The 13587-nt window shown below is 43.9% G+C and overlaps 1 protein-coding gene across 4 annotated transcripts in view; it reads right to left on the bottom strand.

Moving 5' to 3' along the window:
- Positions 1-13587, bottom strand: part of AOAH (acyloxyacyl hydrolase) — a 99998-nt gene that overhangs the window by 17448 nt on the left and 68963 nt on the right. For all 4 annotated transcript variants that reach the window (XM_077303384.1, XM_077303383.1, XM_077303382.1 and 1 more), the window contains 4 exons: positions 11908-11999; positions 9059-9141; positions 4761-4797; positions 2019-2093 (listed from right to left, as the gene is read on the bottom strand). In XM_077303384.1, the coding sequence (XP_077159499.1) occupies positions 2019-2093; positions 4761-4797; positions 9059-9141; positions 11908-11999 (287 nt within the window). The remainder of the gene's footprint in view (positions 1-2018; positions 2094-4760; positions 4798-9058; positions 9142-11907; positions 12000-13587) is intronic.

The following is a 13587-nucleotide window of genomic DNA, read 5'->3' as shown; positions in this document are numbered from 1 at the left end:
CCTAATCAGAATCACACAGGGCTGGAAGAGACCACAAAGGGCCATCCAGTCCAGCCCCCATCTTCCTGGGGACTTAAAGAACCCACATTCCTGGCAACCCCCCCCCCCCCTCTGAGGCAGCATATCCCATTTACAACCAGACCTCACCCCAACCTTTTCGGTCCTGGCCCCAACTTGGTGGAATGAGCTCCTGGAAGAGCCGAGGGCCCTGCGGGAGCTTTCAGCATTCCACAGGGCCTGCAAAACGGAGCTCTTCCACCAGGTCTTTGGTTGAGACCGGGGAGCAAGGAAAATCAGGGCCCCCCACAAGAGTGGCGGTAGCAAATTTTACCTGCACCCTCTATGCACCCTTCCCCTATAAAAGATTTTGGGTTTTTTTAGGTCCCAAAGGGGTTTTTTTGCCACAGCATCTTGGTTTTTATAGGGTTGTTTGTAGTGAATTGTATTGTTGTTTTAAAACAGTTTTAAGGGGTTGAATTGGGTTTTTCTCATGAGGTGACCACCTCATGAGAAGGAAGGGCTCCCTGGAGAAGAGCCTAATGCTGGGAGCGATCGAGGGCAAAAGAAGAAGGGGATGACAGAGAATGAGGTGGCTGGATGGAGTCACTGAAGCAGTCGGTGCAAACTTAAATGGACTCCGGGGAATGGTAGAGGACAGGAAGGCCTGGAGGATCATTGTCCATGGGGTCGCGATGGGTCGGACACAACTTTGTACCTAACAACAACAACAACAACAAATTGGGTTTTTAACCATATGTTGTTACCCACCTCGAACCTCCGGGGAGAGGTGGGTAATAAATAAAATAGGATCATGATGATGATGATGATAAAATGTTTTCTAATATTTAAGTGTAAGCTCTTTTCCCCAGGAGTGGTTTAAGGATTTGTGGGGCCCTAGCAGAGTACAATTGTGGCAGAAGCAGCTAGATTGTGGATGGAGGGGCCTCCCACAGTGGAAAGGGGTGTCACTCCAAGTGTCCATAATTCATGAAGTGTTTTGCGGGTTTCTTTACAAGAGGCATGCCACATGGAAGGGAAGGTCCAAGGAGGACTCCCAGTGGACATGTGACCGATAAGATCCAAGACTGAGACAAGAAGGACAGGAGGATTTTGTAAAGTGTGAATTGAATTGAGTTTAAAGGACATTCAATATGAGAAAAATCAGTCAAGTCGCTGCAAAAATATTAGTAAATAGATTTTAAATGAAGGAATCAGATTTCATTAAAAAACATGGAGGCACATTTCCTCCAGGCCAGACTGGCCATGGATTCCGAGTTTTTTTGAAGGAGGGGGCATCATCTGGGCATGGAATTGGGGTCACTGTGGTGGGCAGGTAGTTATGAGTTCCTGCATTGTGCAGGGGGTTGGACTAGATGACCCTGGAAGTCTCTTCCAATTCTATCTGATAGGATCCAATAGGTTAATATAACTTGATCCAAGGATAAAGTTTGAGTCCAGCGGCACCCTGAAGATCAACAACAATTTATTCAAGGTATTGGCTATCATGTACATGCAAACTTTCTCACGTAAAATGAAATGGGAATTACCAGTCTGCACATATAGGTTGAGGGTGAGCAGTAAATTAGCATGCAGCATAATAAACTGGAACAGATTACACAGGCCATCTAGTTCAAGGCAGGATCAGCCTAAGGCATCCATGATAAGGAGCTGTCCAGCTGCTACTTGAAGATGGCTAGTGAGGGGGAGCTGTCCCTCTGGTCTGTCCCTCTGGGGCAAGAGAGAACAACTCTGCTCCATCCTCCATATGGCACCCTTTTAAATACTTCAGGATGGTTATCAAATCCCCTCTGCATAGGCAGCTGATTCTACTGCTGAACTACTCTGGCTGTGAAATCCCCCCCCCCCCCAATATCTAGCAACACATTGTTTAAACCGATTACTGTGGGTTCTATTCTCTGCTGCCAACAGGAACCTTTCCCTGCCCTCCACCAAGTGATAACCTATCAAATACTCAAGAAGCAACTTCCATTCCCTGTGAAGAGGGAGCCAAGTCTTACCCATTGCAGACGTCATTTCCAATCATAGCATAGATAACGATCACAGGTTTGTCGAACTTCTGACTCCGAGCTAGGCTAGAAATGAAAAATGGACAGTGGTCCATATCATCAGGAATAACAGGAATGGATCAGTAGAACAACCCTCCATGTCTCAAGTGGAGAACCACATTAAACCAAAGTCAGGAAGAACAAATGCATCTAGCTGAGGAGCCCCAAATGTTCTTCTAAGGAGAAGCAGCACTGCCTTAGCTGGCTGCTCCACTCCCCCAAAAAACTCGAAGAAGGAGCAAGATGTGTCTAGCAATGGCTGTGCACCTAGCATGAACCAAATCACAATCACAGCCCATGTTAGCAGGGGCCATTCATGCACAAATAGCACAAGGGCAGCTGAAAAGCACTCCTGGCATGCAACGATCCATGGATCGTTTTGGAAAAGTCGTATACCATGTGCCTCCTCCTTTTCCTATATCAGTTTGTTCCTCATTATCTGTGAATAAATAAAAATTGAGCATCAGTGGGTAATTCTTTTTGGAAAACACTGAGTAGAAATATAGAGCAAAGAGGCTCAAAATGAAGGCTGAACTAAGATGTGTGGGGAGGCAATTTTAATTATTTCCCCCAAGAGGTGACAGTGTTGGTCAAACATTCTAGCGGGGTTCTAGCAAGTGATAATATGAAAACATAGTTGAGCTCTGTTCAGAATTTAGCACGAACAAGCTCTTTATATTTTCTTAGGGAGCTTGTTGTGTGAAACATTTATTTGGAAGCATGGAATATGCTTTGTGTGTCAGTCTTTTTCTTGTTATTGTTTGGAGATGACGGCCAAATTAATATCAGCTAAGCACTAGAAAAGCCCTAAACATTGGGAGAAAAGAAACCATAACAGTAGTAATGGTCACTGGAAGTGGCTTCATCATGCCTCACCCTGTGCCCCATGCCCCGGAAGCACCGTCATGTCACCACGCCCCTTGATGTCACCAGAAATGCCATCATCATGCCCCCACCCCATGTGCCCCTTGACTTGGATGTGCTGACACTACACCACACACACCCCTGATGACACCGGAAGCGGTGTCATCATGCCTTCTGGTCCCTGCCCCCTGCCTTGGAAGTGCTGCCATTATGCCATATACACACACCCCCACCCTGGAAGTGATGGTGTCATGCCACCACCTTCTGTCCCGCGGCATGGGGTGGGGAATGATGATGCCACTTCCGATGACATCATGGGGCGTGGTTATGCAAATAGGTTAATTAGTATGCAAGGTGGTAGGCGTGGTTATGCTAATTATGTGTACCCCTTTACTACTCATAACATTGTCAAATTTTTTGTTCAACTGCTGTGGCAGAATGGACCTGCTCAGGCCTGCAGGACATCTTCCACCCTATCCAAGTTTTTCCTAACACCAAGAGTGTCTTTTCTTTCTCTCTTGGGTAACCCACCGCCACCACCTGACTTTGATAAGGAATCGCCTTCTGGGAGGGTCAGGACTCCCAGCTTCCCTTCCCAGATCTGAGGCCTTGCCTATGTGTCTCCCGTTGCCCAATGCCTGGTCACCACAGGGACAGTTTACTGCCTTGTGGGCCCCTGGAGGAATAGCTGTTTGCCAAATGCTGGACTTCCACCTAGTGCCCCTTTTATAATAGCATGCCTAAAATGGTGGAGTTTTATGTGGTACAAAGAACTACTACCAGCATCAAAAGTGATAATGTATTTATTAAAATGAAGATATTCACAAGCACACTTTGAGCACAGCACCAGATTGAGCATTTCAAAAGAAATGGGTAAAACACAATTCTACTGTCCCTCTCGCCATATCTGCCCAATCATCAGATGTTATAATACAGGAAAGGCTCTTTAGCTTAGGAAATTACAGAGCTCTACAGAAGTTCCATTACCTTGAAATTTCCTTCAGCTGTCAAAGTCAATGCATGGCTAATAGCTGCCTCGTCTATACCTCAGTTAAGAGTTCTATCTGCTCTAATGGGCTCAGCATAAAAGAGATCTTCCTTCTTGCTTTCCAGAGTTTTATCACCTTTCTTTTCCAAAGAGTATCCAGCATTCAATTCCTCCAAATCTCTGATCCCTGCTTGGAGGGGGGGGGGAATGAGCTTGACCAACTCCTTGTCTAGCATTTGTATGAAGGTAGGCTGAGGTAAGTCTGGAAAGCAATTGAGCTGACTTCCCCCTTCCTGCTTGTTCTCTGCCCAGAAGGTGGGAGGAAAACTTTTAAGACTAAGAGTCGAAGTTTTGCTTAATTCAAACTTCCAAAAGAAAAATGCATCTCTTCACACTCTTCAATCCAGATAACCTTCAGCTTTTCAAGATGTTCAAGTATTCTCCCTCTACTCCTCCCCCTCCATCCCTGCTGCCTTTATCTATCTCAACCTTCGGAGCTTATGGTGAAGGGAAAAATTTCTCCCACAAACTTCTTTGCTAAATGCAAACTAATTAATTTCCCCTTAAAATAGTGGGAGAAAGGTTTTTCTGCCTACTTGCCAGGAGCGCAGAAGGTCAGCAAAATACAGACTGTCTGAATTTTCATTAGCATCCATGACCTGGACTTAAACTGTATGTTTTTCATTTGAGTAGCAGAATATTATTTAAGGAAAATGACTCTAACATATTCAACTACTATGAGCTATTCATATTCTGAAATGGCTGGATTTGGGTGATGCTGATATCCCCAAGTATTTGCTTTCATGCTAGAAGAAAATATTACAATATCATTTACTACTTACTTTTTAAGCAAATTCCAAAGGTTTTTTGAAGAGCCACCTAAATGGCCACAGGGGATTTAAAAAGAAAAAAGTTAACATCACTGAGTTAACAAGCTAGCTAGCTACCAGAAAATGCTGTTTAAAAAAGCCCCAGTGAAATATACAGGGCAAATTAATCATGATTAATTAAAGACACATTTGTTTCAAGGAGACTTAAGCACAGCTTGTTTTTCCTGGACAAAGGCCAACATGATTGTGAGATATTATTATTATTATTATTATTATTATTATTATTATTATTATTATTATTATTATTATTATTATATTTATAGCCCGCCACTCCCTTGCGGCTCGTGGCGGGTAACAATATCACAAATCCCCATTAAAACCCCATAAAACAATAATAACATTGCCAATATTGCTGACATGGCAAGAATGGCAGCTCAACTCCCCCCCTCCCTCCCTCCCACTACTAGCAGGTGGAGAGGAGGTCCTGATGATGTTTTGCTTCGGGTCCAGAAAGAGGTATGAGAAAGAGGAGTGCTTCCAGATTGACCTGAATGCTGGAGAAGCAGGAGATATATATAGTCCCCTGTTCCAAAGAACTGGATCAACCAAACCTCAGCAAAGAAAGGGGTACCATCAACTGAACCTCACTACTGGAAAGTAAGGAGAGGAGGAACTGTTGGGAGAAGCAAGGCAGATATATGGGCCCAAACATATCCTACAAGATCAGGGGCACATTTTGGATAGGTGTTCTACAGTAGGTCTTTTGGATTCCACGGAGTGTTTTCCACACAAAGAACAATTTCCAACCCACATAATGCAACTTTCTCTCCTTGCCCTCTTGCCACAGCCCAAAATGACCCTCAAAAGCCTGTTCCTGGGGCACCCGTCATTTGGGCTGCAGGTGGAAAGGGAGATGAGAAAGTTGTGCTCTGTGTGTGGAAAGCCTTCTGTCCATGGTAACACTCCATGGGATACATGTAGGTTGCCAATCTTCCAATAGGGCCTGGAGTTTTCCCAGAATTCCCTGGAGAAAATGGCTGCTCTCAAAGGTAGACTCTGTGGTCTTATACCTGGCTGAGGCTCCTCCTCAGGCTCCACCCCCACATGTCCAGAATCTTGCTACCCAACGTACAGCATAACAAAAATAAGTCAATGAAGAGTCCAAGGAATTGTCTTCTGAAGTTGGGGTGTGTGGTGACCTTTTTGTTCCTCCATAGTTAGCCCTGGATGGATAAAGGCTTGGCATTGAACAGAATGTGCAGGAACAAGAAATGATATTGGCAGACATGTTGGAATTATGTGGCTTCACGCTATCCTTGCCATGTTGCTTAATGAACCTTCTGCTCACCGAGGCCATAAAGGAAGTATAAAATTTAATGACACAAAGACAAAAGGGTTCGGATTTCCCTGAAAGAATCCACATAGCCTCTGGTTCCCCAGGCATACAAGATAAAGATAGCACTTCATTCCTCAAATGGCCCTATGAAATATTTTCCCGGTGCTCAATGGGCAGGAGCAACATTTAGAAGAAGAGAAGAAGAGTCGGTTCTTATACACTGCTTTTCTGTACCCAAAGGAGTCTCAAAGCAGCTTTCAATTGCCTTCCCTTTCCTCTCCCCACAACAGACACCCTGTGAGGGAGGTGAAGCTGAGAGAGCATTTAACAGATACGAAACACAGATACAGGGATACCATCAACTGAACTGAACCCAAATGGTTGGGACTGAAGATAGTACAGGAAGCTTCCAAATAATAGGTGAGAAACCTCAGTATTAAGTGAAATGGAAGAGATTTCACTAGGAGTTTCCACTGATTACCTATGACATGAATGCAGTCTTGAATTAGAAGATGACTAGAGTGGAAGGGTATATTCACATGGAAGAAGGCACCATTAACTATAATAATTTATACCATGCTTTATATCATCAATTTCTTCTCCGCTCTCAAAACAGTGCCAATTTTCTAGTTGGTGGTCAGGTGGTAGGTATTTTGAGACCCCCATTTCTTCTCTGCTTTCACCTCCTTTAGCACCTCCTCCTTCAACACTGGCTCATCTTGGTTATTTTGCTTCGCTGTGCAGGCATTTGAGTATATTTATGTACTAACCATAACCCACTGGTCACAAGGTTTAATTTGGAAGGTTTGCCAGGAATGGGAAAGAAATTTTCAAAAATAGTATCTCAGGTTTTAAAATCTGAATGCAAAATTACTTGTGATTTTGATCTTTCAGTCCTACTTTTCTCCCCAAAGAGGATCCAAGGTAGCGTAAAATATTGTTCTTCCCTGCGCCATTTTTTGCCACAACAACAATCCAATGGGAAAGGTGAAGGCGAGAGAGAGGCAAGAGAGTGTCATTGCCCACGAGCTTCAGCAGCAGAGTAGAGATTCAAACTTGGTCTCCCAGATCCTAACAGCTACATTATGCTGGCTGTTTTTCGTTGCTGTTCTTAATTGAAAGTCACTTTTTTCGTATAGAACCAACTATTACCTGAGGCGAGATGTGTAAAGGAACAGTTCTGGTCTGCCTGACCTGATTATAGCGAATAATGAGACCAAGTATGTGGAGGGATTGGAACTCACACCCCAAAATGAACTCTTTTATTTAGTTCAGCTCCCAAGGAGTCGCTGAAACATTTCCCCAAATATGCAAAAGTGCAAATATTGTTTCTTCCAATGCCTGCCAGCTCTGCTAATTGCAAGTGTGAAAAGAAAGGGCTTCATTAGAAGGATTCACCATTAATTGCTAACCCAAACAAAGATGTGTCAAAGATGCAGAGGGGGAAAGTTCCACCTACCATTGTCTCATCTCCTCGCCCAGAACACCACCCAGAAAGACTGGAGACTTTTGGAGAGATTTGGGGGCACTGATTTTAATGGTCCATCTGTCAGCCCAAAACCTTAGCTTCCACCATTCCAAATGTGCATCTCAAATGATGGAAGCATTCCAAATGCTATTTTTAAAAGGAAGTTCACTGTGCACAGTTTCTTAAGAGATGAAAAATATCACAGGAGAGGGGCAGATGACAAGGGAAGCAGTCCTGCCTACAAGGCTGGCTTCGATTTAAGGAAGATATGCTCCAGGGAGGGGGCTTCCTCCGCGCCCCTCTCCACACAGTTTGATCCTTGCAAAGCTGAACAGGAGGCTGTCAGCGAAGGAAGCAGCAGCCGCACCATCTGAGTAACGGAGACGCTAAGCCAATGTTTAATTAGCACAGAGGGAAGTTGGAGAGTTAAGGAAGCCAAGCCTTTTGCAAAACGGGAACTTTAAAAGCAGGATGTTTACTGGGAATGCACCATGCCACCTGGACAGCTCCAGCTGCGTGCTTTCCAAGCGTCTCAACTTTGGATACAGCCAGTGCTCCAACCAGTCTTGCCCCCATTTTTCCCCCTGCCCATGGCTACCTTGCCCACAAGTTCTATAGAATCATAGAATCATAGAGTTGGAAGGGAACCTCATGGGTCATCTAGTCCAACCCCCTGCACTCTGCAGGACACTCACAATCCTATCGCTCATCCACTGTAACCTGCCACCCCCTTGAGTCTTCACAGAACCATGATCCTCAACATCACTCATTTTTGATGGACAAAGATGGCCTCCTTTTTTCACCAGGGGAAAAGTTGGTTGGATGCAGCCCACTAGTTTTAGGCCACCGTTAATGGAAACCACCCCCCTCCCAAGATCATTGTTCATGGAGAATGGTCTGAAATTCTGATGCACCAACAACATTTGAGCTTTGGGATGGGGGTCATGCAATATTGCAATGACCTAACTGGAAATGCCCCTAATACCTTTACAATTAAATTTTCATCAGCTAATAGGTGATGAATGTCACCAAACAAAGACACAAGAAGGGGAACATTCTATTCTGACCCTTAAAATTTGGCTCCAACCTTTCATCTTGGCCCTATTGCTTCCCATAAATTCAGTACTGACCACACTGTTAAGAAAGCAAACAAAGAAGCAAATAGGTTGAAGGGGTCAAAAAACGAGGGCAGGCATAAAGAAGAAGAGTTGGTTCTTATATGCCACTTTTCTCTATCCGAAGGAGTCTCCGAACGGCTTACATTCGCCTTCCCTTCCCTCTTCCCACAACAGACACCCTGTGAGGTGGGTGAGGCTGAGAGAGCCCTGATATCACTGCTCGGTCAGAACAGCTTTATCAGTGCTATGTAGGTCACCCAGCTGGCTGCATGTGGAGGAGTGCAGAATGGAACCCGGCTCGCCAGATTAGAAGTCTGCACTCCTAACCACTACACCAAACTGGCTCTCAGAATATCCCAGGATAGCAGGGGAAGTGAATTTGAATTACCGTTTCGAGAAATATTCTGGTAATCTCTATGGCTGCAACGGTTTCTTTTGCGTAAACGCTGGTAGATGGAGTCTGTCCACCCTCTGAAACAAGCATTAAGAAAAGTCTGCTGAGTCCATGCACAGGTACAAACAAACGAGACAGCAAGGGTTTTAAAGTTATGCATTATCGGTGGGGCACACAAGGCCCCAACCTGATATTCAGAGAGGCCATTTCCTGACTAGCATATGTTCAATTGCTTACAGCTGAATCCAGTCCCTTTCCTAAAGAGCTCAGAATATTGTTTTAGACCTCAGCTTTCAAACCAGCTCTAGGTTGAGACATACCTGAAGATTTTGGAAGGTGGCACCTGAGAAGAGTGAGGTTTGGGGAGGGGAAGAACTTCAATGTGCTATAAAGCCCACCTTCCAAAGTAGCCATTTTCTCCCCAGGTGAACTGATCTCTGTCATCTGGGGATCAGTTGTAAACCCAGGAGACCTCCAGATACCACCTGGAGGCTGGCAGTCCTAGTGGGGGGGGGGTAATTTATCTCCCAGCTTAAAGAACTATCCAAGGTCAACTAGTGCATTTTAAAGCTGAGCAGAGCTTTGGCTTCCCATGTCTGAACTAATTTCTGTGGCCTCCATACCAGGTTGGTTTGTTGTCCAACGGCAGAACAGGATGCCTCACCTCCCTAGCCTAAAATGCTATCGGTTACTCCTAACAGAGATGGGATTCCCCACTCACAGGAACAGCATAAGAGGATCAGATAAAAATCCCCCCTTCTATCTCCAGAAATCTTAGCCAGTGGCTCGCCAAACACCAACCCTATGGTATCAATAGCGGCAGAGAAAAGCTGGTCAAGAGTAAGTAACCTGTTGAACTCCAGCTATCCTGACTGGCAAACACTAAAAGTGCAAACCAAGATATGTTTCCTCATACCTTCTTTGGGAAATTTTTTGGTGATGGTAATACTGAGTTTATGCTGATTCTGGGGCACATTTGCAGCAGTTGTTCATACAAACAAACAAACAAACAAACAAACAAACAAACAAACAAACAAACATACATACATACATACATACATACATACATACATACATACATACATACATACATACATACATACATACATTCATTCATTCATTCATTCATTCATTCATTCATTCATTCATTGTATGGCATGTGCATAGTGTAGCCAGGAGATCCTAAGGTTGTATGGCTGCCAGGCAAAAGACATTCAGAGGTGGTTTTGCCATTGCCTACTCCTGCATCACCACCCTTGTATTCTTTGGAAGTTGCTCTTCTAAGTGCTAGCCAGGATAGACGCTGCTTAGCTTCCAAACTTTGACAGGATCAGGCTTGCCTAGGCTATCCAGATTGGGTGGCAGTGGTGCCAGATGAATGATGGGAGGACAAATCCAGAGATTTTCAAGAACTATGGAGCATCTAACAGGATTATTCTTGAGCTATGTCCATGGAAAAGATGCTCATCTACTTGAAATTGTTGCTCAAATCTTCAGGGTGGATAGCAACATCATAACCTATAAAAACCTGATGGTCCTTCCAATGATGTGCCAGGCCTCGGATTGGCCCTCAAAGGGGGATATGCCCCAATAAGGTGATGGCACCCCCAAACTGAGCACCAATCAGAGGCTCTCCTCCTCCTCCTCTATGCCACTTCCTGGCACTTCCCATGAGAAAGAGCTGGCAGGAGGTAAGCCTGGGAGCTGGTGATGGCCATCCAGCCATGCTTGGCTGCGTTCCGCCATGGCTGTGCTGTGTCCCCTCGCCTTCTGGCCACCAAGAGGGTGGGGAAGGCCATTCAGTATCATGATCCCTGACCTCCTGGTCACCAGGAGAGCTGGGGGGGGGGCAGGTGGCTCACACAGGTGGCTCACCCAGGAGGCTCACCTCACTGTTAGCCCCGCTCTGATCTGCAGGAGCCCTTCCACCCTCCCTCTGCCCTTCTATGACCTGTTTTCAACACAGGCTTTCCTACTAGTTTAACATAATATTATAGCATTTAAACTACTGATGAATATACATTAAAATCCTATAACATTATGCCAAATGGTGCTAACTACCCTAAACATCTGAGGATGCAGAGACTTCGGAAGTCTAATAAACAATTTGAGGAGACAGACATAAAAGGATTTGTTGGGCAGTTTTTTCAAGAGATGGGAAACTAGCAGAAGATCATTGAAGGTATCCTACTAATACACTGCACATTTCTCCAAGCAACCAGAAAGCCACAGGCCAGGAGAGGTGACTGTTGTTGCTCATTAGTGTCAACACGAAGATGAAATTTTGACATCTGCACAGTAAACCCTTGAAACGCTAAGAAGTCTGGATTACCCTATAAATAGCTTCTTTAATCTGGCAGCCCCAACTCTTAGAAAGCAGAGAAAGAGCTACACAAATAATACATAATTCCAAGAAAACACACAGATCTATCAAAGATTCTGATAGTGCCAAACAAATCTTTCTTTGAGCAATGTACTTCTAACACCACCATTCAAAAGGGAAAAGACACATCTATGAATATAGGAGTTGATATATTACCCACGATTTTATGTACCTGTTTCGTTCATCAGTACCCTGCAGTTCTCTCCAATGGAAACTTAAATGGCTCACATTGTTCTATTAAAATCTAAAGGAACATAACAGGAATCCCATATCCTATTAATTTATTTCCTGGCCTTCCTCCAAGGAGCTCAGGACAGTATGTCATTCTTCCATTTTTATCCTTGAAACTCCACATGCCATACTCTGTATTTTAAAAAACCATTTCCCACAGTTTCTGTGCTGCAGGGAACCTGGCCCTGACTGCCATCATCATGTGATCATCATGTGATTATCTGCTTACCCAATTGTGGAGTTCAGGAATCCAGTGACCTCTGAAAACTGGGGCCAATCTAACTCATCGGCCAAGGCTTTGGGAAGGTCAGAATATACTTTCTGCAAAAGGGAACAAAGCTGGGTGATTTTGCTTTCGCATACAGAGCATTCGTAATTAGTCTGATTGCTATGATCAGCTAGCATGAAAAAGACAAAAGGAAGTTCAAGCTGTTTGAATACAGTTAATAACCTTAATCAGTTAATTATCAGTAATTACAGATAAGGCAATTATTTTGATGCAAAATGTAGAGTTTTGGGGACACACAAACACACACACCATAAAACCTCTTCCCTTCATGTTTTCTTCCATGAAGTGTTGAGCAAGGATATTACTTATTATTATTTATTTATTTATGGTCATTGACCAGCATCAAAGTATAAAGAAAACCACATACATTATTACAGCATTATCACTAAGCATTAACAGTAACCAAGGATTTCCGCACTCTGCTGGCAATGTAACAAAACCTTGCCACCGTATAAGAGAGAGAATTATCTTTGTCTGCAAGTAAGGTGTTAATTAGATAACAGGGCAAAATTTAACAACTTCTGGCATCCCTGTAAAAGTCACCTGAATTGCAACAGCATAGTCAGTCCTCTATAGGCACACACCGCAGTCTTCCACTAAGCAATGCTGAGGGGAATGCATCGAACTGAGCCCTCGAAAAAGCCCATTGAAATTTAGAAAGGGTAATATGTGTTAGATATGGTGCGGTAGAAAATCCTTCCCAGGACTTTAATAACCTATATGGGCTTGGGAGGAGGGCCATCTCATTTTGCAGCTCAGTACCCATAAGTCATTGATAAACCAGCCGTTTTGCTTGCCCGTGTCCCATTTCTTATAGATGATCAGGAGCTAAACCAATATAAGGAGCAAGGATATTATGTTTTGGGTTTGGAGCCAACCTATGACCTTCAGCAGGATCTTTTCAGCAGTAGAAACAAGTTGCGGGGCTGAGAGAGCAGCTCTGTTGCCACAACACAGTGGATGAATAGTACAGTCCGGATATACTAGTTGGTTAGCTGGTAGGTTATGCTGTTCCTTGAGTCAAGGGTCAGTCCTCAACCTTGTTGAGTTTGTGGGCACTTTGGGAAAGTTAGCAGGAACTACAACAAAATGGTTCCCATGGTTCTGGAAGGTTCTGTGACCACCGTGACCCTGTGATAGAAGCAGCTCTTTCCAAATAGATACCCTCCCATGAAGACTAAAAGATAATACTTGCTGGGGTCTTCTGAAGGACCTCCTGCTCCTATGAGACAGATAAAATCCAGGATTGCCTCTTTGGCTTTGGGGAACAAGCAAGGGTGTGCCAGGAAAGACATGGGCAAATGTCCTTGAAATCCTTCTTTAAAGGTTTCCTATTGGTCTTTAGGCCTGCTGAGAACTTTTGTATTAATAATTTTATTTATTTATTTATTTATTTATTTATTTATTTATTTATTTATTTATTTATTTATTTATTTATTTATTTATTTATTTATGTATTTACTTACTTATCTTTATATTTCTATCCCACCGCTCCCACAAGGCCTCGCGGTGGCTTACAATATAAAACCCCAATGCCTAAAACCCCAGTAAAAACTCATAAAACCACTAACAATCTACGCAAAAACAATCCAAGCTTGGCGATAAATCAGGGGGAAAGAT

Source organism: Paroedura picta, chromosome 11 (assembly GCF_049243985.1).
Source record: "Paroedura picta isolate Pp20150507F chromosome 11, Ppicta_v3.0, whole genome shotgun sequence".
Lineage (NCBI taxonomy): Eukaryota > Metazoa > Chordata > Lepidosauria > Squamata > Gekkonidae > Paroedura > Paroedura picta.
The sequence above is the reverse complement of the archived record's forward strand: the minus strand, read 5'-3'. Positions and strand labels throughout refer to the sequence as shown.